We start from the raw sequence: 26,568 nt of genomic DNA, 5'->3' as shown, positions 1-26,568 counted from the left end.
GGGACCGGCGTATCTACGGGACCATCTCTCCCTGTATGAGCCCCAGAGGATGCTTCGATCCAGTGATAAACAGCTGCTACTGGCCTCTGGCCCCAGGGAAGTCTGTTTAGCATCAACCAGAGCCAGGACCTTTAATAACAACAACAGCATTTGATTTATATACCGCCCTTCAGGACAATTTAATGCCCAATCAGAGCGGTTTACAAAGTATGTTATTATTATCCCCACAACACCCCCTGTGAGGTGGGTGGGGCTGAGAGAGCTCCAGAGAGCTGTGACTGAGTCAAGGTCACCCAGCTGGCTTCAAGTGGAGAAGTGGGGAATCAAACCCGGCTCTCCAGATTAGAGTTCCGCGCTCTTAACCACTACAGCAAACTTTTCGGTCCTGGCTCCAACCTGGTGGAACGCTCTGTCTAAAGAGATCAGGGCCCAGCTGGATAATTTGCTATCCTTCCGCCGGGCCTGTAAGATAGAGCTGTTCCACCAGGTATATGGTTGATGCTCTGGGCCTCCTTGCCAGCCACCTAGAGATAGCTGGGCCCCTACAAAGGGTATCTACCACCTAGCCATTGCCATATATTTCTGAAGGTGGTTGGGTGGCGGTTGCTGATGAAATCTGCTGCCCTGTGTCTTTTAAAATCTGCTGCTGTATTGCTTGTTGTGTGTGTTCTTTTTTAAATATTTAAGATGTTTTATTGGTTTTAAAGGTATTTGTATTTTACATTATTGTATTAATTGGAATCCACCCTGAACCTGCTGATGTGGGGAGGGCGGAATATAAATCGAATAAATAAATAATAAATACTGTACAGTAAGGCCACACAGATCACGGTGCCATTCTCCCTGAGGTACAAATACTTCAAAATGAAGTTGTAAGATACTGTGATCCATGGAGACTGAATGTGAAGTAACTGGGAACTATTAGCTTTAGGTCAAACATCAGAGAGCTCAAACAAATCCAAGGGCTTCTGTAAGCCCAGTAGGGTTTCTGACTGTATCACAAATGACATTTGAAAGCCCTCCAGGTTTAAAAAGTGGCTTGCCGCATGGTACGAAGGGCTGCTAAGTCCAAAGCCATGCTGCATGTACAGAATTGATTGAGTAGTTATCTAGATATGTGACCTTGAGGATTTGATCTCTCTAGTCTAATAGAGACAAGAAGCGGAATAGAGGGGTCAAGAGAAGCCAAAGAGATAGTTGAGGCTTTTCCCTATGTAACACTGGGCTCTAATTGACACTTCTAATGCATTTCCTTAGGGAAGTGCTACAGGGAGATTCAACATGCACAAAAAGTATGTATCCGCGAGTAAGTTCCAACATAAAGTGATCTGTTTAGCAATACATCCAGGAAATGTTTATGACCCCTATGCTTCCAGATGGAAAGCTGCATAACAGATGCTTTAAAAAGCATCTTTTATATCAAATTACATACATCATAAATGTAAAAGGTCTGTGCTTGTGCTTTTAGAAATTCAGCCATCCAGCAGAAACTATGTGAAAGAATCTTAAGCATTGTTCATCACTAATTCATTAGAAGAGCTTTGCTTTTAACAAGTCAGTGCATATTTTATCCTGCAGAAATGTTCCTGTAACTTTACTGACACAATGCCAAATGATTACCCTTTACTGTAGTTTAATTATTTTCTCATTCAGAATCATGTATATTCACTATAGCTGAAGAAATTAATATTTCCAACTCTTTCAATTCCTATTTGCATTTCAGTGTGGGAAACCTGAGATGATATGAACTTCAATACAGTAATGTGGCAATCCATATCTGTTCTTGTGAGTTAGATGTCATCAAAGAAAAGGTACTAGTTCTCTCCCTGTTTTTGAAGGGCTTTTATGGGAGAACATATCTTCATATTCAGATGGTCCCAGGTTCAATCCCTGTCATCTACAGTTTAAAGGATCTAGCAACAAGTGAAGTGAAAGATCACAGCCTGAGACCCAGGAGAGCCACTGTCAGCCCGAGTAGGCAGCCCTGACCTTGACGGATCCAGCGTAAAGCAGCTCTGTGTGTTCAGTTGTTCTGTTGGGCAGTAGCAATTTTGGTTACACTTTTATCATGCCTTGTTTCTCTTTCTCAGACTACACAAGTGGATTTGGTGGTAAATATGGAGTACAGGCCGACAGGGTAGACAAGAGTGCAGTGGGATTTGATTACCAAGGGAAAACTGAGAAGCATGAATCGCAGAAAGGTCGGTTGCATCATTTTGTTATCTTTTCATTTTGATCTGATATACTGTGATAATTTCACATATTCATAAAATAGCCCTTTTTTCTTAGATTTGTTTTTGCATTAATCCATCAGTTAATTTGTCTTTCTTGTCTTTGTTGAGCTCAAGTCTCACATTTTAGCTAATCCAGAGAAGATTTCCGATCAGAATTTTCTTACAATAAGTGTGTTAGAGAAACCTATCAAGTAGATTTTATAGAAAACATTAATATCTGTTGGAGATGGATCCCACAAGTTGTGATTGGAGCTCTAGTCATAGAAGAAATCTTTCCTCTGACAGTCTCCATTTGTCTCCCTTCCATCCTGTCCTAGGTGTCTTGATATCTGGATATGGCATTAGAGGGAATTGCTAGGACAAAGGAGAATTGGGGGGAATTGTTTCCCTTCACTTGCATGAGTGGAAGTGCCATTGCATTGGAGATGGGTAGTGGGTGGGAGGTTTTGATACAACTCATAGAGATCTGGCTTCTGGCTGCAACTGTCAAACACCAAGCAAAAGAATGTATAAAAAAGAACTGTTTTTATTATTTCGGTAACAGTAATATGAAGTGTTCAGGAACCTCCTAGGATTAATAGTTCATACTGTTGTTGTAATCCTGGCTCTGCTGAGCAGATTAAATTCCTTATTTAATGTATTCTGCTGCTTCTCAACAGAATGTTTCTATTGCTGTGTACAATAAAATGGCCACCAACACTTACACCTGGCATGATGAAAAAGCCATTATCTAAACATAATAAGAACACCACATCATAAAATCAAGCCCTAGAACCTTGAAAACATTTTGAGGGAGGGGGAACCACAATTATTTTCAAAAGACCAGGAAATCTAAAAGCACTTTCACCAGTCACAGTTTTTAAAAAACAGATGCTAGGCAAACAAATAGATGGAGGGGGAATTCTGGAGGCGAGGAGCCAAGATGGAGAAGTCCTAGTAGCTGGAAGCTTCATTTCTGAAGGTGGAGGATGCAGAGCACTGTTTCATTTCAAAGTTTTTATGGGTTTAGTTGGATGCACTTCAGCTATCCTGGTCCCAGACTATTTTGGGGTTTAATGGTAAGAACTAACTCGTTGAATTTTGCCCAGAGAAGTGTTTGAAGTTAGGGATGTTATTTCAGTACTTGAGAGAGGTCTTTTCAATATCCTACTCCGTTTTGCAACAACCAAAGTTCCTGAAGGGTCTTCAGATACAGCCTGACATTGAGGGGACTGCAGGAGTCTAATTTGTGTATGATGAAAGCATAGATAACCATGGCTAGGTCTTTTTTCAGGAAGAGGTGTAGCTGGAAAGCCAACAGAAGTTTGTTAATGGTGGTATGCAGCTGGGGTGAAACCTGAGCCTTCATTTGTCAACAGAGATGCATTAGCACTGCCCCCTACCCCCAGCTGCTTCAAGAAGACTGCAACTCCATTTAAAACAGACTGACGTCTCAGTCTTATCTGGACAGAGTTTCAACTTGTCCATTGTCATCTACTATGTTTCTTCATTTAATAATCTAGATCCAGAGGAGTTAGCTGTGTTAGTCTGTAGTAGCAAAATAGTAGAGTCCCGTAGCACTTTTAAGACTAACCAATTACAGTGTAGGTGGTTAGTCTTAAAGGTGCTATTGGACTCTTTACTATTTTAATAATCTAAGCAGAGCATCACTTTGTCTCACCAAGATTAGCCAAAAAGGATAACTTGAGTTGAGATGTCATCAGTATGTGGTTGACACTCTCTTCTCTGCATGAGCTAAATTTGACCCATCCCACAAGTCACCATTGAATCTTACATTTCTTTCTTTTTGCATCTTCAATCCAATGAAAAGAAAAATTGTTTCTTAATCCATGATGGTTTCTTAATCCATGATGGGAGCCAGTTTGGTGTAGTGGTTAAAAGTGCGGGACTCTAATCTGGAGAGCCGGGTTTGATTCCATGCTCCTGCACTTGAAGCCAGATGGGTGACCTTGGGCTAGTCACATCTCTGAAGCTCTCTCAGCCCCACCCACCTCACAGGATGTTTTGTAAACCTCTCTGAGTGGGCATTAAGTTGTCCTGAAGGGCCATATACAAATTGAATGTTGTTGTTATTATTCTTTTGAAAAAAAATCAAAGATGCATCTATGAATGCTAAATGAAAATAAGTTTCATAGCAGTAATAAAATGAAATGCATTGGACAAATCAGATGAAAGTTTAAGCTTGTGGTATTAAAGAGAGAATGCTGTGTGATAAACACTAAACACATCCTTGTTGTGCCATCAGACTTCCAGACTATCCCATGTCCCAAATCTTGTAGAGAGCTTTTAGTAAAATCTTAAGAAATAAGAAATGCAGGATAGACTGGCCTTAGGGAGGATGTTTTTCTGCTTCTAGATGAGGCAAGGTTCATCTTGCATTGATGTCATCTTGCATCAGTTGAATTCTAAATTGCATTTGCAATTTCTATAATTTGAGTGAAAGCTCTTTGTTCTGGAGTCCTCTGTAAATTTCCATGGACCTTGCAGTCTTCTGTCTCAATATGCTGACAGTGCTCTTCTATTCAACTTGGGTGATTTCTGTTACCACTTTTGGTCATGGAAAAGGATTGTGGTTCACTGAAGTCTAAAACTGTGATCCTCGAGACAAATTATTTGGTGGCATTGTGCTCATTTTCAGATAGTAGAACTTGTTCCAGTTTTCATTCCAGTTACCATACATGCTCCACATTTTTAAAAAAATGCACAGAGCTTTGTAGTTACTGCAGTAGACCAAATATAGTGGATTCTTCCCTAGCATTGAATATTTCAGTTTGTGATTGGACACTAAATGTTTGGTTGCCTCTATTTAACATACTATGTTCAGCTGATTCCCAATCAGATGACAACTTGATTTGATGTCTTTGATTTGTGATGGCTCTTTTGAGCTTTTAAAGTGGTGAACTAATTCTTCTAGTTTGGCCAGAAATAGTCAAGTATCTTGTTGTGCACAGTTATGAATGTTATTTTTTTTTACTTCCAGATTATTCCAAAGGTTTTGGTGGTAAATATGGTGTTGACAAGGACAAAGTGGACAAAAGTGCTGTTGGCTTTGAGTACCAAGGCAAAACTGAAAAACATGAATCGCAGAAAGGTTTTTGATTTTAATTTTATTCAGTGAAGTTCTCGGATTAATCTTTGTTAAACTTGACTTATAATCAATATAACGGATGCGTTAAACTTTGTTTTTGGAAACTCTCCCTTGGTTTCAAAAAGTCTTCAATCTTGAAACTATTTATCATATCCTAAATAGGTGGTTAAGGAGGACCTGCATTGTATCAGGGAGCCCTATTGAATGATAAAGCTACAGAATTAATTTCACAGCATATTTATTTATCTATCAGTTATTGTCCCCCTTTCTTACTGAGATTTAAGGTGGATTACACAGTACGAGTCAGTAAAGTCAATTTCAAAGACATATTTCACATAATGTCCTCCTTACTCTGTGCAGTTGTCAAAGAGACACTGACTTCTTGTGTCCAGAAAAAAAGATGCAAAAATCCCTGCTCTAGCTGCTGCTATGGCAAATGGCTACTACTCTTTGTTTTCTGATACAAACAACTATCCTCAGTAAGCCACATGTTTTAAAATAATCTGGGCTTCCTTGTCTCCTTGACTGCTGCTTCTAACACAGTCAGGTGGATCGCTGTTGGGTGATCTTTTCTATGTAGCTCACTGGTTTCAGCCATGCAGTTGCAAAAACACACTTGCCCCAAAAGAGGCTTGCAATAGCATAGTTGAGCTTGACCAAATTGATTGGAGATTTATAAAGCACAATGAGCCTTGTGCATAACCCATGGGCTTAGCAGTTGCCGTTGTTGTAGAATGCTGCTTTGTATGAATTGGACCATTGAGAACTGCTGAGATACATACACCATGATATCGAGAAATCTATGGAGCCAAGTAGCAGAAATTGCAAAATAAATTGAAGACCTTGTTTCTTTGACAGAAATTCTACTGAATTCAATGGGACTTAGCAAGTGTGCTGAAGATTTCAGCCTTGGTATACTAATATTTTCCTTACATTTCTGTTAAGTCTTCCTAATATGTTTACTTGCATTTTGCAAGAGGGTATGGACTCGTTGCTGTATTTCTTTCTTTTGTAGACCTAAAGTGGTTCCACTGCCACTTCAACTTCTTAAAAATTTCTGAGATCAAAATGAGATCACAGTAACCACTTGTGAATTTTTTTGTATATAGATTACACAAGAGGTTTTGGTGGAAAGTTTGGGGTACAGACGGACAGACAGGACAAGTGTGCACTCGGTTGGGATCATCAGGAGAAAGTACAGCTTCATGACTCTCAGAAAGGTGTGTGTAGATGTGTGCTGTAAGATGACACATAACATATGTTAGAATATGATAACAGTGTGGTTGGTATCAATTTTAGAAGCAGGGTATACACTTTTGTTTTGAGGTGGGTCAGTTAAAATATATACTTTAAAAATCCAACATCTAGGAAGATTATGAAACAGACATAGCATGTATGACATATACCCATAGGCATACATGAGTGGAGTCGAGTCCCTGTTTTCCCTCACCTCCTGGCTGCAGCCCCTTGTGGCATATGGCATGCTACTTCAGAGCTGCTACCCTCCCCCCACCCGTCTTCTGAGAATTGCAGTGAGTCAGGAGAGATGAAGCATAGCTGACTTGTACTTCTTCTCCTATTGTTCTTTCAGAATATGTGAGGCCACTGAGCAGTGCATGTCATACTTGCCTGCTTCTGCTGGCTTTGCCTTTTGAATATATCCATTGGTAACTTGACTCATCCAAAGAGTTAATTTACTTGCAAGCCCTCTTTCTGCCACTGGGCACTCATTACTCATTAGTGTGGGCATTCTCTACTCATGGTATTTATGACTAGAGATTCTACAAGGTTATTCTTTTCATATACCAGTGCTATGCTGTCTCAAGTGGCTTGATAATGCCAATTAAATGTGTGGCAGATTGTGATGAAGCAGTTGTTAACAATTTTGCCATGAGCTAGAATGTAAGAAGGGCCCTGCTGGATCAGTAGTCTATCTAGTCTAGTATCCTGTCTCGTGGCCACCTAGTTACTCTGGAGGGCCAACAATGGGGGCCGTGATGGAATGCACTTTAAAGAAGGTTTCCTAAGTGCAACAGTCAGAGAGCTGGAAGGAACGGAGTTAACAATTTCCTGGAATATGAACTTGATTGACAGGTTATTCCCTCCTTTCAAATTGGCCAGTCCAAACCAGCCTTCAGGATGCAATTGCTTGCTGACTGGATGTTTTAGAGAGAGCAATAGTGTGTGAGAGTCTTACAGGGAAGATCAGACAGGTTCCCCTCTGGCACAAGGGAAAATAAATCCTTTGCCTGAACTGTAACATCATTGTTTTGAGGGGAAATTCTAGTTAAGAATTCAAACTATAAAAGTCAGCACAAGCTGAAATCTATTTACACAGCCACAATAGAACTGAGGGTGTGTTTTTGGCAAAGAGTGAGTGGAGACTCCCATTCAAGCAAAGTGAAAAAGGTTAATTCTTCTTAGGAGGAGAAGATTAATTCCTGCCTAGCGTCTAAAGGGGATTTGGCTCTGAGGAGGGCCCCAGGTCTATTGTAAAGGGAAAATAGTTTTGAACTAATGTCAGGAAACTTGAGTTGTAAAAGGGAACATTGTGAAGAAACATTGTTGCTGTAACCAAAGTATTAAACAAAATACCTCTCAATATTAAGGATTAAGAACGTAGAAACTAAGCTTCAAGAAAACTATTTTGCTTGTGACTTAAAGAATATTCTGTTCCACCACAAATTTTACCTCAGCACTTTCATTCCCTATTGTTCTTATCCCATCCCTAAACAGAAGAATCTTCGAATCAATATTAAAGTATTTTTTATAAATATTATGTAAAGTTTTATATACAGTGAAAAAGTGCTCTGTTCAGATGATAAATAGTAATAAATACAATAAATAATTTAAATACAAAATTCATCTATCCCATCCATACATTTACAGCATAATAGCTCATATCCAATGATAGTACAATCTGTGTCAATGACAACAGTTCTTATATGATAAATTGAACAGTCAGTCCACCACAGGAAGATCATATAGCTGCCTGGAAAGCTCCTGAGGCTCCCACCGAAACTACAATGTATAAAGTGCGAAGTGCAAGAACAATATTCAATTCATTCTTTAAGGCGCCTTCTGTGTAGGTGTGGGATGCTGTCAGGGCTAGCTCTGCCCAACAATCTGCTAGCCGCGATTGTTTCAGTCCCAGAGCTTTTTCAAGGGCAACTATCTACAAACCAGACGACGATAGAACCAATGATAGCATATGTAGTTGTAAACAAGTACAATAAACATATTGAATATAAGTTACTTGGTGGTGACTCTCATTCATACATCGGATGTTCCTCTTCCTCCAGGGACGGATGTAATTTCCGTGAGGCAACGAGGCACTGCCTTGCTAATATATCTTAAAGGAGACCATACTACACACAAATTAAAGCTGTATACACATAAAATTGCACCCACCAATACAAATGGTTATATAAAACAAGTCCCAATCCACATTCAACCCAGATGGTGATCTCGAACCCAATTCAAATATCCAAAATGACTCCCGCTACAGAAGCAAACTCCCTGTTACCACTAAGTAAATTATATTCTACTTGTTTCCACATGGCTATATGCTCTTCCTGTTGTGGATTGACTGTTCAATTTACTATATAAGGACTATTGCCATCGATATGGATTGTACTACCATTGGATATGAGCTATTATGCTGTAAATGGATGGATAGGATAGATGAATTTTGTATTTAAATTATTTATTGTATTTATTACTATTTATCATCTGCACAGAGCACTTTTTCACTGTACATAAAACTTTACATAATATTTATTAAAAAATACTTTAATATTGATTGGGAGATTCTTCTGTTTGGCTTGCTATTGTATCTCCCAATAGGGCTTCTCTGTTGTTGTTGCTTATCCTATCCCTGCTTGTTCTATAAAATTGTTACTTCTTTGGAACGTTATACAGTCTCCAGTGCCATATCAGACACAGGAAGAGGGCTCCTGCTTTTCCTCCATTAAGTTTCTGGGCTGGACTAGAAAGCCAAAATTATAACTGCTTATCAGGGTGGGACACAAAAGAACTTTAAAACCGCAAATAGAGACATGGTATTTGGGGCTGCTCAGACAAAGCAGGCAAACTTGGATTTTAGCGGGGAAATCTGCCTCCGAGTAGGGGAGTGAAGGGGGAGTCCATCATAGGGACTTTAAGGCCGAGGCCTTCCCCTCATGTTGCCTCCTGTCACTGTCATTCAGAGGTTCACTGCCTTTGAATGTGGAAGAGAAGGAAGAAGGGGATTCAGACATATGACTTTTCCTAGCCGCAGTCTGAAGAACTAAAATGCTGGAAGGGCTGTACCCTGGACCCAAACAGGGAAGAGAAAATAAGCTTTACTAGGTATATTGTGGCCTGCCCTATTACTAAGGTATGGTTTGTCATTTCAGAAATAAAATAGGAATGTTACTTTCTTTGCTAATTGTGGGTGGGAAGGTGGTCATGATGGTAAGTTATAACCCTACATTGGGTCCAGAGAAATAATGCTTTTGGTATGCATAATGCAGTTCTTAATCAAAGCCTTTTGTTAAGTATGAGAGGTAAATAAGTGCATTGATTTTTAGTATTGCTGTTTAAAAGTGTTTTATGTTTTTGGCTTATTTGTTTTGTATCTAAATATGTTCCTCTCTCTTTTCCTTCCTTTCTTTCCTCTTGGTTCCCTTTCCTTATTATGCCCTGGATTTCTCAGACTATAAGAGTGGTTTCGGAGGGAAATTCGGTGTTCAAACAGAGAGGCAGGACCCATCTGCTGTGGGGTTTGACTACAAGGAGAAACTAGCGAAGCACGAGTCGCAACAAGGCATAGTTTCCAGTTGTAACTCTTCCTCAGTGCAGCCACTTCTAGCACAGGCTTAAGTTGCTTGCTTTGAAAGATTATTTGGTCAGCACACACCACAGAAAATTTAAGGCAACATTTCTTCTCATTTAAATTCATTTCACCTTAAATTGAACTTGAGTAGTTCAAACTAGGGATGGCCAACTTTTTTGATGAGTGTCTCAAACCACTATATGAAATAATTACTCTCCTGTGCACCAATGTCTTTCCCATAGGCTGGCCAGTGGACTGTCCTGTCCAGGAGTGCCAGTTGGCACTTACGATTTCAGCAACTGAACTGAGGTTTTGATTTCTTTAGCCATGTTTGAGAAGCTAAAATGTTAGATCTTCAGTATGGTCTACATACGTTGTGTTACTGTTTAAAAAGGAAATTATAAAAGATCTTAGGTTTGATCCAAACTTCTGCAAACTGAGTAAGAGTACAGAATTAGTTTTCAGTATCTTCACTCTCCCTCAGCATCCCCTTCTTCAAGAATGCTGTGGTGGGGTTTCAGCTGGTTTCTCTGTCCATAACTCCCTCCCACAAGTGCTTCATATCATATTCTGTAAGGATAGCAGTGAAAAAAGGAGGCAGTATACTCGCTCCATTTCTGAAAACCTTTAACCCAACCCCCACTCCCTTTAAATGTAGCTACTAAAACAGCATAAAAGCAGCATCATGCAATTCAGTGCTGATCACCTGCTGTGACATAGACTTTGCCACATCTCACTAGTTTTGCCTCTTTTGAAAGAGATCTGTGCGTGCTTTCCCCATGAAATATGATATAATTAGAATTCAGTTGCAATAGATGATAACCAGTAAGACCCTAGGTTGGTTCTGACAGAAAATGTATCTTGAGCTGACAGTTAAGGCTGCTGTTGTTAAAAAAAATAAAGTGATTACTGCATCATGCAGTCTCTGTTGATATTAAAATGGGGAACGCAGCATCCAGTGAATCTTAGGTCAGGATTTCTTCATACAATTTTTAATTCTCTAGCCATGTGTAGACTTCTTACTGAATATAAGATGAGGTAACCATGAGGAAAAAATGTTAGAAGGAACATTTTAAAGTTTATTTCTACTCTGTGTGTGTCTCTTATAGAAACTTGTCTGTCCTGCATTTAATTGTGCAGTTGTTGGGCAGTATATGGCCAATTGTTATGTTGTACGGGGTGAGCCCAACGTGCTATGAACCGAGTGAGTTCATGGAAGGCTTCTGTTGCCTTCCCCTTCCTGCTTTGGCTCTCCTGATTTTTACCATAGATCCCTCCTTGCATTCTAAGCTGTTGCCAGAGGTCCTTGATCCTCAGGAGTGTCTTTGGGCCCAAAAGGCTGCAGCAGGAAGGAAGCAAAGGCAGCTTTTACAAGCTCTCTCTGTTTGCAGTGTGTAAGATCTAGCTTGAGTTTTTATATCTCTTTATGAGTTGTTCTTCAAATGAATGAATTCTGGCAGTGGCAATTGATGCTCTAAAGTATCTCTGAGAGTACAGTGTCATGATTTACAAAACCTATAACAATATGGTGGAGTAATCCAAGGCTGTGCTGTAGAAGTGGTGTGTTACAGGGATGGCGCGAGCTGGGAGAGATCATTTTTTCCTTTGCTTCGCTGCTGACAACATCCATTTACTTTCAACCAATGAATGTGGAAGCATGACTATGACCCAATGTATCTTGCACATCTGCTCATGATTCTCTTGATGCCTTAAAAAGTATATAGCCTTGTTTTGCATCTAATTTGTTTTTCATTTTTCCTTGGCTGCAATCACTGGGAATTCTATGCATGCAGCTCCTCCTATTAGCCTTCTGTGTTTGATAACAGAAGAATTGACAACCACCTACAATAATAAACTTTTTGTCCTACTTCTAGACTACTCTAAAGGATTTGGCGGAAAATATGGTGTGCAGAAAGATCGAATGGATAAGGTATGACTTTAATTTGAAGTTTGCTTATGGGTTTAAAATGTTAAACTTATGTAGTTCCGCTCTTAGAAATTATTGTCTTTGAATGCAACCTCCTTACTGCAGTCCACTGACCAATGGGGCTGTTATTCCTCATGTGTCCTATAAACCTGGGAATTAGTTTCTCCACAAACCGAATGACTGCTCGGAGTGGGGAACATCTGTGACAGTTAGCACCTTCTGCTGGTGGATTGCACTTAGTCAAAATCCATAATGAATTTTTATTTGTTGCTTGAACTGGATGGATCAAATCAGTATCTGCTATTAGATCACAAGTATTCCATGAAGCCAGGAATGCCACTACAAAGGTGGCAGCAGAGCTTTTTATTTTGTTATGCTGTCTTTCTTAGCAAGGGTGGGGGCAAGGGCCACATATTTCCTAGCTCTGCTGCAGCTGGGGATTCTCCTACTTGCTGCCTGCAATGCGTGCATTCATTTCCTGTAACAGTTGACCAGTATCAAATCTCTGGTTCGCTACAGTCTCTTCTTGTTGTAATGATGATAATGATTGTCTTTTAATTGTCCAACCAAATACCTAAAGACTTTTGAAGCAAAACCTAACCCAATTACATTTGCCCTTTACTGATAGAATGCATCAACTTTTGAAGATATTGAGAAACTCTCATCAACTTATCAGAAGACCAAGCCAGTAGAAGCTGGTAAGATTATGTTTTGAAGCAATGTATTAATAAGTCATGAACAAATTCTGTAGTGGAAAATTTTAAAAAGGAAGGAGTGGGATAGACATGCAACCCACTAACCCCCTCCCAATAAAACATTGAGAAAAAATTGGTAGACGTTTATTAAAACTTGTGTGTCATTTCTTTTTAAGAATAGGTTTACCTATGCCCATTGTTCCTCAACATTTTTTTGGATTTTTTTCAGATTGTAATTTGTTCATGTCCAGCCTGGTTTGTTCTTGGGCTTGCATGCATCCTCTCCATCTTGTGCATGGAACAGAAATTGAAGGCTTCCTTGTTTGAAAGAATCAAGTTTTTCAGTTTGAGCTGAAACTAATCCTGATTAAGCATCCTGATTTGTAGACAAGAAACTAAGTGCAGTTTGTTAAAACAGCTGATTTGAATGTTAAACTGTATGGGGTTCTTTTTCCAAACCACGATATCTTCAATCTCGGCTCTATATGGGAGGGGAGGAGGGAAAGCGACAGGACATATAGGCCTGAAAAGATCACTGGGCTCCCATTTTGTCAACATAGAAGTATTAAGAACACCTAGGAGTCATTAGCTCTTTATTCTTGTGATAATTAAAGCAATAGTCAGTAATTAAATTTGCACTTTTTCTAGCTTGTGATTAGAGATGGGCACAATCCGCATTATGAACAAAAAACCCCACGATAATGGCGATCGCGCGATCGTGACCTGGCGGATTGTGATCATCCACGGCCAACAATCCAGCGGTCAGGAGAGGCCTGGATCGGAGTGTTCGGGCTCGATTCAGGGATCCAGACACTCAGGCACCAGCAATCTATTCCCCTGGCAACGGAGCCAGGGGAATGCCTGAGCTCTGTTTGCCCTCCTTCTGTCGCCCCCCGAATGGAAGCCCAGCTTTCCTTGATCAGCAGGGCTTCCTTCCAACCACGGAGCAGCAAAGCAGTCACAAGTTGGGAGAAGACACCCAGGGGAGGGAGGGGGAAGGGGGTGTTCTGTAGCCATGGGCACTCCAATCTGATCCCTGCAAACCCTGATAGGCAGCTCTGACGGCCAAACACAGACCTCCTGTGTTGCTGAATGGGACCCATGCTTATAAATAGCCGTGGTCTCCCAGGCTGGGTTTCACTTTCTGTGAGCAGTGGAGTGGGACACAGCTCTTGCTTGCTACTTACTAGACTTTGGAGAGAGAGAGAGAGACTGAGAGAGTCGGCCGCCGCCACAACTCACCTTCCCACATAGCTGGGAATATCAGCGTGCCCCACTTTGGCATCCACAATCCACTGTTCGGGAACGGGAGATGATCGGTGTGGATCATTAATTTGGGATTGGTGCCGGCGCCGAACCACAATCCGCTGGCTCATTAATCTTTTTTGGATCGTGCCCATCTCTACTTGTGATGTTTCTGGTTTAGAAAGGAGAACAAACAGTATTCCTTGGGGGAGTTAAATTACTTGTGATCTCAAACTGATGCTCGGTTTGAACTCTGATTACAGATCAGTCCTGGAATTTGGTTTGGAGATTTGTGTAAGAGAATGCCCTGTGAAATAAATGTTTCAATATTTCTAATGTTACAGTGAATTCTAAAACAAGCAACATCAGAGCTAACTTTGAAAATATTGCTAAAGAAAAGGAACAGGAAGATAGAAAGAAGGCAGAAGCTGAAAGAGCTCAGAGAATGGCCCAAGAGAAACAAGAACAAGAAGAAGCTAAGAAGAAACTAGAAGTTAGTAAAATTTTATTCATTTTCTTCCCTCTCCTCCAACTTTTTGAGTGAACTGCAGAAGTTATGGACAGATTCCAGAGTTTGGATGAAATTTAAGAATTTATAAAAATCACACCTGTTGAAAGATTTGTTAGCTTCCGTAAATTTTACGTCTTGCTAGAATTAATCTCAAAGTGGAAATTCCTCTAAGACTGACAGCTAGAGGGAATGAGACTCTAATGCTCCTAAAATCCATGCTTCCAGGCTGTCTCCTCAATATAGATAGTAATCACTGCTCTTCAGAAGAAGAAAATATTTAATGTGCTCCAATGAAGTATAAGCAAAAGGACCAGCTTGGCTTTTGTATGTTTGGGTAACTAAATTGATGAGACGAGAACACTGCTGGAAATTAGTTCAGATTTATTTAGTGGAATACTAATATCTATGCCAAAGAGTTCAAATAGTGGATTACAAGATGGATCTGAATGAACCACCTTCCCTCATGTGTTACTTGAAATGGAGACTAATCAGATTAGCATAACCTTCCGTTTTTATATGCATCGAAGTAGCAAGTTGCCATTTCAACCCTCCTACCCCTTTTAAGAACATGTCAGTATGAAATGTAAGCCCTAATTAAAGGTAGATTTTGGGTTCTGCTTTGGGTGCATCTCATATAAACTGGACTTATTAGAATTTTTTGGAGCATCCAGCCAATTCTGAAATGTTTCTTGGTTGGATTAGGTCTTTATGCACATGTCCTTTAACCTTTAGCACATAATATCTGATGTGCTAGAGGCCTTGTGGCCATTCTGACTTGAGGTTTTTTAGTCGCATGTAGTTATTTCAAAATCTAATTGATTGTCTGAAAGTAGTAGAATCCATACAGAGATATCAGATTCCAGAATGCCTTTCTAATAACACTACTAAAAATCATTTTTATCATAGAACAAAAGGTCTTAAATGATTCAGCTACCCTAGTGACAGTTTTTTTTGTAGTGCACCATCTAAGTTACTCAGCTTGACAAGTTGCCTTTGTAAAGCATTTTTGTGTGTAGAATGTGGAAGGTGGGGGAGGAGCATGCCAATCTGTAGTAAGAACTACCAGTTCAGCTATGCAGTGCTTATCTGTTCAGGATGATGGTCAAGCTTTTGATCACTTGGCCAATAAATCATCAGCGTGTAAACTGACCCATAGCCGCACTTAGTTTCCTCCATTTACAGTATTAAATCCTAGTCCAATTTAGAAAAAAACTCTTTTTCACTGACTGTCCCCTAATTTCTTATATATGGTTGCCTTCTGGACTGCATAACTATGTAATTGCATGCCCGTGTTTCATAGCAGTTTAAGATGTGCTCTCCTATCATCTAGTACTACTGCTGCTTTCGCTAATGGATGTGTTGATTGACTTCATTTTCAAATTGTTTATTTAAATTTACTGATGATTTGAGCTTACGTGCTCTTTTGCTTCTGAAGTCATGTTCTGCTGTCTGTTCAGACCTCAACCTGTTTTGCATGAGCAGAGTGCTTAGAGGGTCAAGTGTCAGTTTCCTCTGTTTGTGACAAACCATCTTGTCATCACTTTTTGATCAAGCCTTATAAGGCTAAGCACTTTTCAGTGAAGATTTGAGGTTGCCCTTAAGTATTTGAATTGTTCAGAGAAGCGATAGGTATGTTGGGAGACCAAAAATGTAAACTGCAGTTTGATGTGCATGCAGTGTTGGTCTTAGCTATGGGACAGCTGGCCTATCACCCAGGGCCACATGGGGGTGGTGGGAGAAGGGAGAAACTATACAGCCATGCCATACTGCACAGCTGCCTTCTTTTGCAGCTGTTGCTCAGTCAGCTGAGCGAGACCTGTGCTGCACAGCCACCCTTACCCTCTCATCACTGGCTGCTGCCTACAACTCCACAGGCCAAGCATGCGGGAAGGGGTGCACTGTGGATCCTGCTGTTGTGTGAACAAAGGGATTGTTGGGGGACACCAAGCTTGACTTTTCCCAAGGGCCTTTAATCACTAAGACTGTCCCTGGGTACATAGAGCAATTTTAAGTGACTATTTAATTCCAAAAGGAACAGATTTGAGAGGCTGGAATGGTTTATAGTTAAGAAAGTGTGAAGAGTTGGTCTCAGTGTTGTTTAACTAAGGAAGCCAAATTATTTATTTTCGTGAGAGAATATTGGTACCCATTCCTATATTTTTAAAAAAATTATTGTAAATGAAACTGATTTATTAAATGAAACTGGTTTATTATTAGTTGAATTTTTTTTGTTCCGTAAACAACTTTGATTTTTTTGTTATTTTTGTGCTTGAGTATTAGCCCATTTGTAAGCCTTTCCTGAAAAATCAGTGCAAGTTGCATCAACCTAACTAGTGAAGAGGGACTGCTGTTAGCCTCGGGGCAGGGGGGTCACTGAGTGTGTGTGGAAGGGGGGAGGTAGGTAGCTGTGAATTTCCTGCACTGTGCAAGGGATTGGAATAGATGACCCTGGGGTCCTTTCCAACAAGGTTTGCCAGGTCCCTCTGTCCTCCCACTGGGAGGGTTGGGAACTGGCACTTACTGCACATGCTCTGGCACCAACATGATGATGTCACTTCCATAAGTGACATCACCACGCCGGCCGCACAGCAACGCCTCTTCCGTAAGTGATGTTGTCAGGCCAGCTACAGGAGTGCTCCTGCGCTCGGCATGGAGCCAATTAGGCCCATTTGAGACCCAATTCAGCCCCAAACGAAGCACAATGATGTTCCTGTGGCTGGCACGAGGACGTCACTTACGGAAGTGATGTTGCTGCGCTGGGTGGGAGCGTGTGTACAGCGCGCACTCCTGAAGTGCCTGCTGGTGGTGGGCAAGCTCCAGGAAGGTTGCTAACCTTAAACGGGCTCCACCGGGAATAACGAACTATTAGCTAAACCAAAGAATCACCTGGAGGTTAAACAACAAAATCCTATATATCCTATGAATCTTGTATAAATATTTTAGTTTTTAATATTTTTTGTTTCTTATATATTAAAATGCAAAAGTGCTATGAACATGCAATAAATGTATATACATATACAAAATACAATAAATTTATGTACCTAATAATGAAACCATTCAATTATACACAATAATAAATAGTAATAAATAGCTATGAAAATGTTAAGTCACAATCTAACTGGTGAACAGTCAGTAGACAAAACTGGTAAATATCCGTTGTTTCACTGAAAACTCTCAAATATTTTGTAGGTCGTTGTTGCTGATGTAGACTGCAAGTAGACCGCATTGTCCCGTCAGCACTAACCAACATAGTGATGAGCTATTGTATTGTCTGTGACCGTTAATTTAAAAGCCTACGAAGAAGTTTTGATACAAAATGGGAATTTGACTTGAAAATATGCTGGCAAAACCCATTGGCTTTTTGATGTAGCATTTGGCTCTGGTGCTCTCCTATTTTGCAGCGGACTGTGGAGGTCACTTCTATTTGCAGTTTATATCAGCAACAATGACCTACAAAATTTTTGAGAGATTTCATTGATTCCACCAGCTTGTAACTTGGCTCTTTATTAAGAAGCTATATAACGGATATTGTGATACAACCTTAATCACTAAGATCCTACAATCTGCTTGCTGGCTTGCAGCAAGCACATTATATCTCCCCCCCCCAACCCCACCCCGGATACTGAATTCTTGTGCAGAATTTCTGAGTTGCAGCCTACATCTGGAACAAACTGGGGCTTAATATGAAACAGCAGCTTTGTTTGCTTTGCTTTGCTTTGCTTGATTCTGCAAGTTACTGGTCCCAAAAAAAAGGGTTACAGGACTGGGCTGCATGGAGCCGATTTGGCAAAAGACTTCCCCAGTGTTTCTTCTCTATGATGTTTAACTTATGTAGAGACAGTTCCTCTCTGAAATACTGAGCTAGCTGGTATGGGTGTACTATACAAGCATGGGTTTTGGAATACATTGTTATTTTAGTGTTCTTGTTAGTGAAACAAAACTGGACTATAGGCTTGCACTAGAGAGACTTTTGTTCTAGGTATGCTAAATACCCTTTAAATTTAAGAAAGAGAAGGGGCAATTTATTTATTTATATCTCTCCTTTCTCCTCAGTGGGAACGGAAAGCAGCTTATATTGTTTTCTTCTCCTTTTTATCCTCACAGTGACCCTGTGAGTGTGTGTGATTGGCCCAAGGTCACGCAGCAAGCTCACATGGCAGGGTGGGGATTTGAACCTGAGTCTCCCAGATCCTAGTTTGACACTCTGACTACTACACAACACTGGTGTAGTGTCTCTTTGTATTGAATTACAATTACAGGTGATTGCTTGTTGATGTCTGTAGTGTTGCTTTTAGCTCCTTGCAGAAATCTAGAGAAAGGTACAGGCCATACAGGCCAATACAGGACTATCTGGTGCCACCCACTTTGATTCCTGACTTATGCCATTTTTTTTACTTCAGTCACTTGTCTGTCTGCTACAAACCCTGTTGCCTCTCCAAAACAAAATGCATCACTACTATAACACTTGTCTCCACCACATATGGCAACAATTAAATATTGGAAACCACAGCCTGGGGACTACAAATGGAAATCAGTTCTGTCTCTTCCCTGCTCTGCCTGCTCTGTAGTGTGTCTGGCCTTGTTAGTGAGATATAAAGGGAAACCTTAAAGTTTTGTTCTTCTATAGAGATGATTATATTATTATTTCCCTACAGAAAACATTTGCTTATTTTACAGACAACACATTTTATTTACAGCAAAATTGATTTCATAGTCAAGGTAATGTTCAACTCATAGGTGTGACTACCAAGCATTTTCCTCATATTATAACAACTGGTTCAGTGCTATTATCCAACACTGAAAGACTGGATATGTTTCGTATTTTGAATATATGAACACTGTACACCTTACCTCTCTTCACATTGGCTCAAATGTGCAGAGAGAGGGGGGGCGGGCACAAGTGTGCCGGCCACCCCACCCCCACCCCCACATGATTGCTGGCCTTTGAGCATGGTGCTGTGCTAGCAGTCAGGCAGTGGTGGGGGCAGGGCCAGCGTGTTCATGCCACTTTCCCTCTCCATGCATTCAGTCAGTGTGAGAAGGGGTCATGTGCACAGGGCTATATACTAGAAACCTGGTCTATGAAAGAAACTGAATACTGAAGAGCAAAACTTCATCTCTAAAAATGAATGAAGGAAGCACTTTTGAGAGTTAAGTTTATGTAGTTTGTGATTTTTCATGCAAAGAGATCTCATGAAGTCATGTAGACAAATGCTGCTTCGTGGAGCCAGTGCTAAAAGTGCTGCCACAGTCATACAACTCATCCTTTGAAAGTGTCAGTAAATTGAGTCCAGCAAAGTGTTACTTGCAACATAGTTGTGTTGTTCCTGGGGCTGATCCTTCTGGAGGACTTGAAGGCATGTGAATAGCCCACAGTGTAGCAGTCTTCTTCTTCAGTTATTCTCTCAACTTGGCTGCCTTCAGTATTGTCCTTGTTTGTACTGCAGCACAGAGAGGAGTTACTTCCCCATTTTTGTTGCTTCTTGTGCACAGAATACTCCATGTGGAGCACTGAAAATCGGGAAATAACCCTCCTGCACTGTTTCTACCCAGGCTGGGGTGAAGGAGGCAGGAGCATTCCAAGCCTTTTATAAAAGAAGCCATTCCCCGCAGCTGCTGTGTGGCTGCAGAGAACATGTGTTGGTTCTGAGGTGAACTTGAGAAAAAGGTAACATCTAGTTTGGATCATAGTGTGAATCCACAAGTAGCCGTGACTGGGTTAATTGGTCTTATGCAGCTGGGTAAATCTACCCACAAATTTCCATTAAAAATATAAAGGTACTAGCATTGTTTTACATATGTTGCTGATTTGGCAAATTTCCTCTTGTGCTTGTATGTGATACTGTTCTAGTTGTAATATATACTTGGTGCTTTTTTGTCAAAGGAGCAAGCCAAAGCCAAGAAACAAACTCCTCCTCCATCTCCCACCCCACAGCCAGTGGAAGAGAAACTGCCTTCAAGTCCAGTCTATGAGGTTAGTTTGAAGAACGGAAAGAGAATGCTTCCGGCCGTTGCTTGCAGAGTGCAGTTTTCTCACTTCTTCCTTCTGTTGCAGCTTGAAATGCCACCCCCCTACTAGTCCTGCTCCTGTTACTTTCTGAAAACAATAGTTATAAGAATTAGTGATTGGGGTTTTTTTTCAAATTATGAACTATTCACATTATATTTACTGTTTAAGGCATTTATATAATTTTTCCCCAATTTCTGTAAGTAAGAAAATAATGGGAGAGAATAATTTTAAAAGGAAGCATAGAAGCAATGGCAAAGAATGAAATATGAGAATTACACATCTACAGTGGGAACCCGCAAGGACTTGAGGGGGGGGGGTGTTTCATTTTTTCCTCCTCTACCATGTCATCTTTTCCTTCCCTGCCCCCATAGCTTTTCCCCGTTTTTTTCTCTTCTCTCCTTCCCACCCACCTTTGACTGCCCCAATCTTTACCTTTCCCCCTTTCTTCCCTCTGTCGCCCAGTTGCATGGTGTGGAACCTGTAATGACTTGCTGGGGTATTTCACTTTCCCCTATATTCCCTTTTCCACACTGTTTCCTCTTTTCCTTCTCCTGGCAGCTTCCATACACTCATCTTCTCCTCTCTCTCCTTCAAACCCACCAAACAAACAACTTTTATCTGTCTCCATCTTCATCTATATTTACTTCATTTATTCTTTATTCACAATGGGGATGCAAAGCAGCTTACGTCATTCTCCTTGCCTTCGTATTAACATCACAGCAACCCTGAGAGATAGGTTAGCTGAGTTTGTGTGACTGGATTAAAGCCACCCAAGTGAGCTTCCACAGCAGACTGTGATTTTGAACCTGGTTCTCTTAGATCCTACTCTGAAACTCTACCCAATACACTACACTAGATTTTAGGGGATGGTGGTGGCCACTGTTGAACAGAAGCAAGCAGAGATACGGAGAGGAAACACACAGAACAGACGTATTAATCATTGCCACTCGCGTGGTCACAGCTGTTTTCATTGTGGTATGAATAATATAATGTAGACAATGGGAAACACTCCCACTCAGCAGTAGTGACACCCAGCTTGAAAATCTGAAGCTGTGTTTGAGATGCTGGCAGAGGGTACTTGTGTTCATTGCTGCCTTTCCCTCCTTTAGGATGCTGTTTCCTTCGAATCCAGCTACAAGAACTCAGATACAAATTATTCTGCAGTACATGAGTCAGAAAGCAATGGCAAAGCTGAAGAGTCTGACTACCAAGAAGCAATCTGTCAGCAGGAGCCAGAGTATGAATCTGAGACTGTTTATGAAGTGACTGGGGCACAAAGCCAGTATCCCGCAGGTTTGATAACTTCTATTTCTGACCAGGTCTCTTTGGTAGTCAGTCTATGGCAATAGTTTGGCTAATTGCACTCCTAGAGCTGCTGCTGTGAGATGCTGGTGTTAGGAAAACTGAGCAAATGATGAGGTAGCTTTATAAGTAGCTGATTTCTTGTATTGTCGAAGGCTTTCACGGCCAGAGAACGATGGTTGTTGTGGGTTTTCCGGGCTGTATTGCCGTGGTCTTGGCATTGTAGTTCCTGACGTTTCGCCAGCAGCTGTGGCTGGCATCTTCAGAGGTGTAGCACCAAAAGACAGAGATCTCTCAGTGTCACAGCTGATTTCTTACCTTCTAAAGCTAAGTAGGTCTGGGTTTGGCCAAAACTGGATGTGAGACTTATTGAGAAATCTCTTTGCTGTGTTCAGGTTCTTGGAGGAGGGGAGATACAACTGTAATACCTGAAATATTCTGGAACATTGCTCTTAGCATAAGGAAATTAAGAGAAATGCATGCTAATTTGCCTTGCAAGGCTTTTCTTGTTAGTAGTGCTGTAGGTAGGTGAATCTTGTCTTCAGATATATGTAAACTACCAATTCATGCTATAAAGATGACCATAAGTACTTGAAATCTGTATTAATGACTGACTAGGGATGATCTGATTACTGGGGAGACCAATTTTAAGTGCCAGGCTATATTGTAAGTGAATGAATTAAAGAAACCATTTCTCTCTCCCTTGTGTAATGTACTATAGTCATGCTGCTCTTCTTGTTTCTCTTTAGATGAAAATACATATGAGTATGAAAATGACCTTGGAATCACAGCTATAGCCCTGTATGATTATCAAGCTGGTAAGCTCTGCTTTTGCTTAGTCCTATAGTTCTGTTTGTTTGTGTGTTTCTGTGAAGAAACCAAACACTTCCAGGCTGTTCATTTTCTGCAGTTTCCCCAAATATAGGAAGCAAACATAACAATTGGCTGTGGATGCTGAGTCCAGCACTGGAGAAGTTCAGCTTTTCTCTCTTTTTTTCTTAACACATTTAGTCTTTCAATTCTAAACTGCTTCTAAGCATGTGGGTAATGTCTGGTGAAAAACCTCAGAGGTCAGGGCAGGTATGAAAAAAATTATGACATTTGCAAACGAAAGCATTTTATTTAGCTTACATGTGAATATCATTTTGAAGATTGTGTTCTTTTGCAGCCCTTCTAGCATCCATTTGGGGCCACAGCTGGCCTCCAAGATGTTGATTACATCTTTCAGATCCTTGCCCATCAAAGATATCCTGATGTACTACTAGATTCCTAATCCACCTTTTAAAATTTTCTTTGAAGATATTTCCTTGTCCTAATGGCATCACTGCAGGATTGCCAAGCAGTATAGCCTGAAGAGCCAGTTTGGTGTAGTGGTTAAGAGCATGGGACTCTAATCTGGAGAGCTGGGTTTGATTCTCCACTCCTCTGCTTGAAGCCAGCTGGGTGACGTTGGGTCAGTCACAGCTCTCCGGAGCTCTCTCAGCCCCACCCACATACTTCGTAAACCACTCTGAGTGGGCATTAAGTTGTCCTGAAGGACAGTATATAAATCAAATGTTGTTGTTCTTATTAAAATGTGTCTTGGGAAGCTACCTGTAGCTGTAACCCTCAGAGGTTGAATTGAGGCCGTAGTGCTGAACCAGGAACTGTGTGATACATAGAAGGGGACCTTAAGAAAGAGCTTCCAAATAGTTTGCCACTTTTGTGCAGCAATCCCTTTCCTCAGTTGTATCCTACTAGATCCTAGTCTAAAAGCCCTCTGCATGGAAACACTTCTTGGTGACAGCCCAAAATGGCACATGTATTACAAAAACGTTTGGTGCCAATAAATCTTGTATTTCTGCTAGCTTCTGCCTCTTGATGAAAACGATGAATAATATTTTACATGAATTATATAGACAACATAGTATAGGTTCAGATCTCCTCTCTGTTACAGAAGCTCACTGACCTTGGGTCAGTTGTACTCTCTTACCCCTATCTCTCAGGGTTGTTGTGAGATAAATCAGAGAAGGGGAGAATGGTGATGTAAGCTGCTTTGTGTCCTCATGTTAGGAAGAAAAGCATAAGCATGTAAGAGCCCTGATGGATCAGACCAGTGGTCCATCTAGTCCAGCATCCTGTCTTACACAGTTGCCAACCATTACCCTGGAGGGCAAGACATACTGAGCAAAGAGGCAGAGGCCTTTCCCTGAAGTTACTTCCTGCCACTGGTAGTCAAAGGTTCACTGCCTCTGTATGTGGATTTTCCCTTTAGTTACTATGGCTAGTAGCTACTGATAGGACCTATCCTCCATAATAGCATGGTATATCTAAATAAAATAGTCATACAGTAGTCAAACACCATCTGTGTTGCATCCCCCATTTTGGATCTAATCCAAGCGCCGTGTTGAATGAGGAGCTGTGACTTGCAATCTGAGTTTCTTTATTCTTTTGATTAAGTTTGGGGAGTTAATTTTATATGAGACACTGACCTGATAGTTGCTTATGCTCTCTCCACAGCTGGTGATGATGAGATTTCCTTTGATCCTGATGACATTATCACAAACATTGAAATGATCGATGATGGCTGGTGGAGAGGAGTATGCAAAGGCAGATACGGGCTCTTCCCAGCAAATTACGTTGAGCTGAGGCAATAGGAAACCATGTCTACCATTTATGCCTTAATGCTGTGATCATTCATCTGATTTTTACACTACAAATCATGTGACATTGTGGGGAAGAGAAAAAAAGGAGGTGTCTATACATTTTCCTTTTTATATTTAAATACTTTGCTGATGCTTTTACCAATGTTTACGGCTCAGAAATTGCTAATATATTGTAACTCTTATGTTCCCCACCACAGTATGTTCTCATAATTTTTTAACGTGTTCTGAAATGGGGCTTTTCCTTCTTCTTTGCCAAATCAGTGATGGTCATAAATTTTTTCCAGGAATTTTAGCTCTTTCTGACAATAATGCATGTTTCATTTGTATCTGTCCATGTACTGGATTACGAAGTCATTATGTCCAGCTATTCATGTACTGAACTCTGTTAGCTTTCCAGACCTTGGCTGTGCAAGATATAACATTTCCATATAAGGAACACCACTGGTATAAAAAGATAGGAAAAGGACCTGAGACTTGCAACTGTGGCAGTGATTCAATAGGAAAACTTTTTTTATAACATTGCAAGTAGGAAGGGTCCAGTGTAGAGAGTTTTAGTTTCTTGAGAACCAAGTGCAAAGTCCAGTAAAAAGCTTTCTTTTACAGTTCACCCTTCACTTCAGTGGTGCTTGTGCAAGAGAACTTCTTGAAGGTTATGGTATAAGTCTTTCCCTCTACAGGAGACTTCTAGCATCTTAACATAGCTTCCAGTTTGTTTTATGCTTTCTCTGTTGGGCCCAAAGCAGCATTTAAGCCCTTCACATCAACTTTTAAGTAAGTCTCTTCTTTGGGTGATGCCTGGGAAGATATCTGTGTGTTTTCAAGAGCCTTCTGCTTGCATTTGTATGCAAGCTTCCAGATAATTGCTTCCAGATAATTGCCTTACAGATAATGTGTGTAGAGACTTCGTTGCAGACTCAGATACTCATTTGTATGACTTAGCGGGGGCGATAAGGCCTGCCTGGCACTCAGTCTGTTTTGCAACCGCATGTCACTCAAGGAATGACAGTACAAATAGTTGGAAACCTTGGAGGTAATCTGTATTTCTAAGCTATGTATGGAAAGCTACCATGTTTTGTATGTTCAGCTGAAACTGCCAATAACTAACTAAATAGTAAAGGTGTGTCTGCCTTTTGCCAAATACTAAGCTGAAATTCTTTCCACTATTTCGATGGAATAATGAGTTAAAATTTGGTGAATTTACCACTCTTAACTATATAAGTATCCCTACCAAAGAGGATACATACATATGCTCAGTGTGCGTCCTGGCTTTTTTTTTTTAATTTGAAATGAGAAATTCAGGGAGGAACTGACCAAGCAAAAACCCTCTTACAATAAGGCCTAATGGAATATAGAAAATATTTGTATAAAATGGCAGTGTACAGTGTATCTAGAAGTAAAGCTCTTGGGATAGGAGGGAGGGATGATGTGTGGGGGGATGGGAATTGGCAGGTTGGGACAATCTTTAATATGAATGTCACCTTTTCATCTCCCAGAGGCTGCTTTCTGTCTCTCATTTTCACTACAACCACTACATTGGGTTTTATATGCTGTTTTATCCAGTCTTGCATAGGACATCTCATAGGATACATGTTTTTTTTTGTAAATTTAAGTATACAAATAAACTTTTGCAACCATTTGCACAGGATATTTATGTGTGTTAACTGTACTGAGGTATATGGTGTGGTCTGTGGCACAAATGTAGTTGTACTTAATGTTTCCAACTGGAATATATTGGCCCCTGTGTGGATAAAGAAAGCTGCAAAACTGAGCCATTTACACACAAGGTAGAAGTTTTCATATAGTTAGGAGACTCTGTGCTGAAAAGTGACTTCAAAAATTAAACAAAAGTGGGATGGGATTATGCTCCATAAGGATGAACACATTTGTCATCTAAATGGGGGTGGTGAAGATTGGGCAATTATATGCCTGTATTTCCAGATTATTTATCTGCCCCTTTACCCTAACTCAGGCCCATTGGGGGCAAAATTGGGCTGCACCTAACACACAGGGCCCGAGCCTGTCACATCTAACAGTGAAGAGATTGGCCTCCATTGTAATGAAAGCAGGAGTGTGCACCAGAAAAAAAAATCCAGAA

General features: G+C 40.6%; 1 protein-coding gene across 4 annotated transcripts in view; it reads left to right on the top strand.

Moving 5' to 3' along the window:
• The window catches only part of CTTN (cortactin), a 46,234-nt gene extending 20,125 nt beyond the window's left edge, over positions 1 to 26,109 (top strand). For 3 of the 4 annotated variants that reach the window (XM_054971271.1, XM_054971269.1, XM_054971270.1), the window contains exons 7-17: positions 2,091 to 2,201; positions 5,215 to 5,325; positions 6,432 to 6,542; positions 10,019 to 10,129; positions 12,013 to 12,068; positions 12,694 to 12,763; positions 14,350 to 14,498; positions 20,401 to 20,490; positions 21,636 to 21,819; positions 22,578 to 22,646; positions 24,328 to 26,109. In XM_054971271.1, the coding sequence (XP_054827246.1) occupies positions 2,091 to 2,201; positions 5,215 to 5,325; positions 6,432 to 6,542; positions 10,019 to 10,129; positions 12,013 to 12,068; positions 12,694 to 12,763; positions 14,350 to 14,498; positions 20,401 to 20,490; positions 21,636 to 21,819; positions 22,578 to 22,646; positions 24,328 to 24,464 (1,199 nt within the window). In that variant the 3' untranslated portion in view covers positions 24,465 to 26,109. The remainder of the gene's footprint in view (positions 1 to 2,090; positions 2,202 to 5,214; positions 5,326 to 6,431; positions 6,543 to 10,018; positions 10,130 to 12,012; positions 12,069 to 12,693; positions 12,764 to 14,349; positions 14,499 to 20,400; positions 20,491 to 21,635; positions 21,820 to 22,577; positions 22,647 to 24,327) is intronic. The other variant, XM_054971272.1, reaches the window with a different exon arrangement.
• Positions 26,110 to 26,568: the final 459 nt, after the last annotated feature.

This window comes from Eublepharis macularius, chromosome 2 (genome assembly GCF_028583425.1).
Source record: "Eublepharis macularius isolate TG4126 chromosome 2, MPM_Emac_v1.0, whole genome shotgun sequence".
NCBI lineage: Eukaryota > Metazoa > Chordata > Lepidosauria > Squamata > Eublepharidae > Eublepharis > Eublepharis macularius.
Note: the sequence above shows the minus strand (reverse complement) of the source record. Positions and strands in the feature narration are given on the sequence as shown.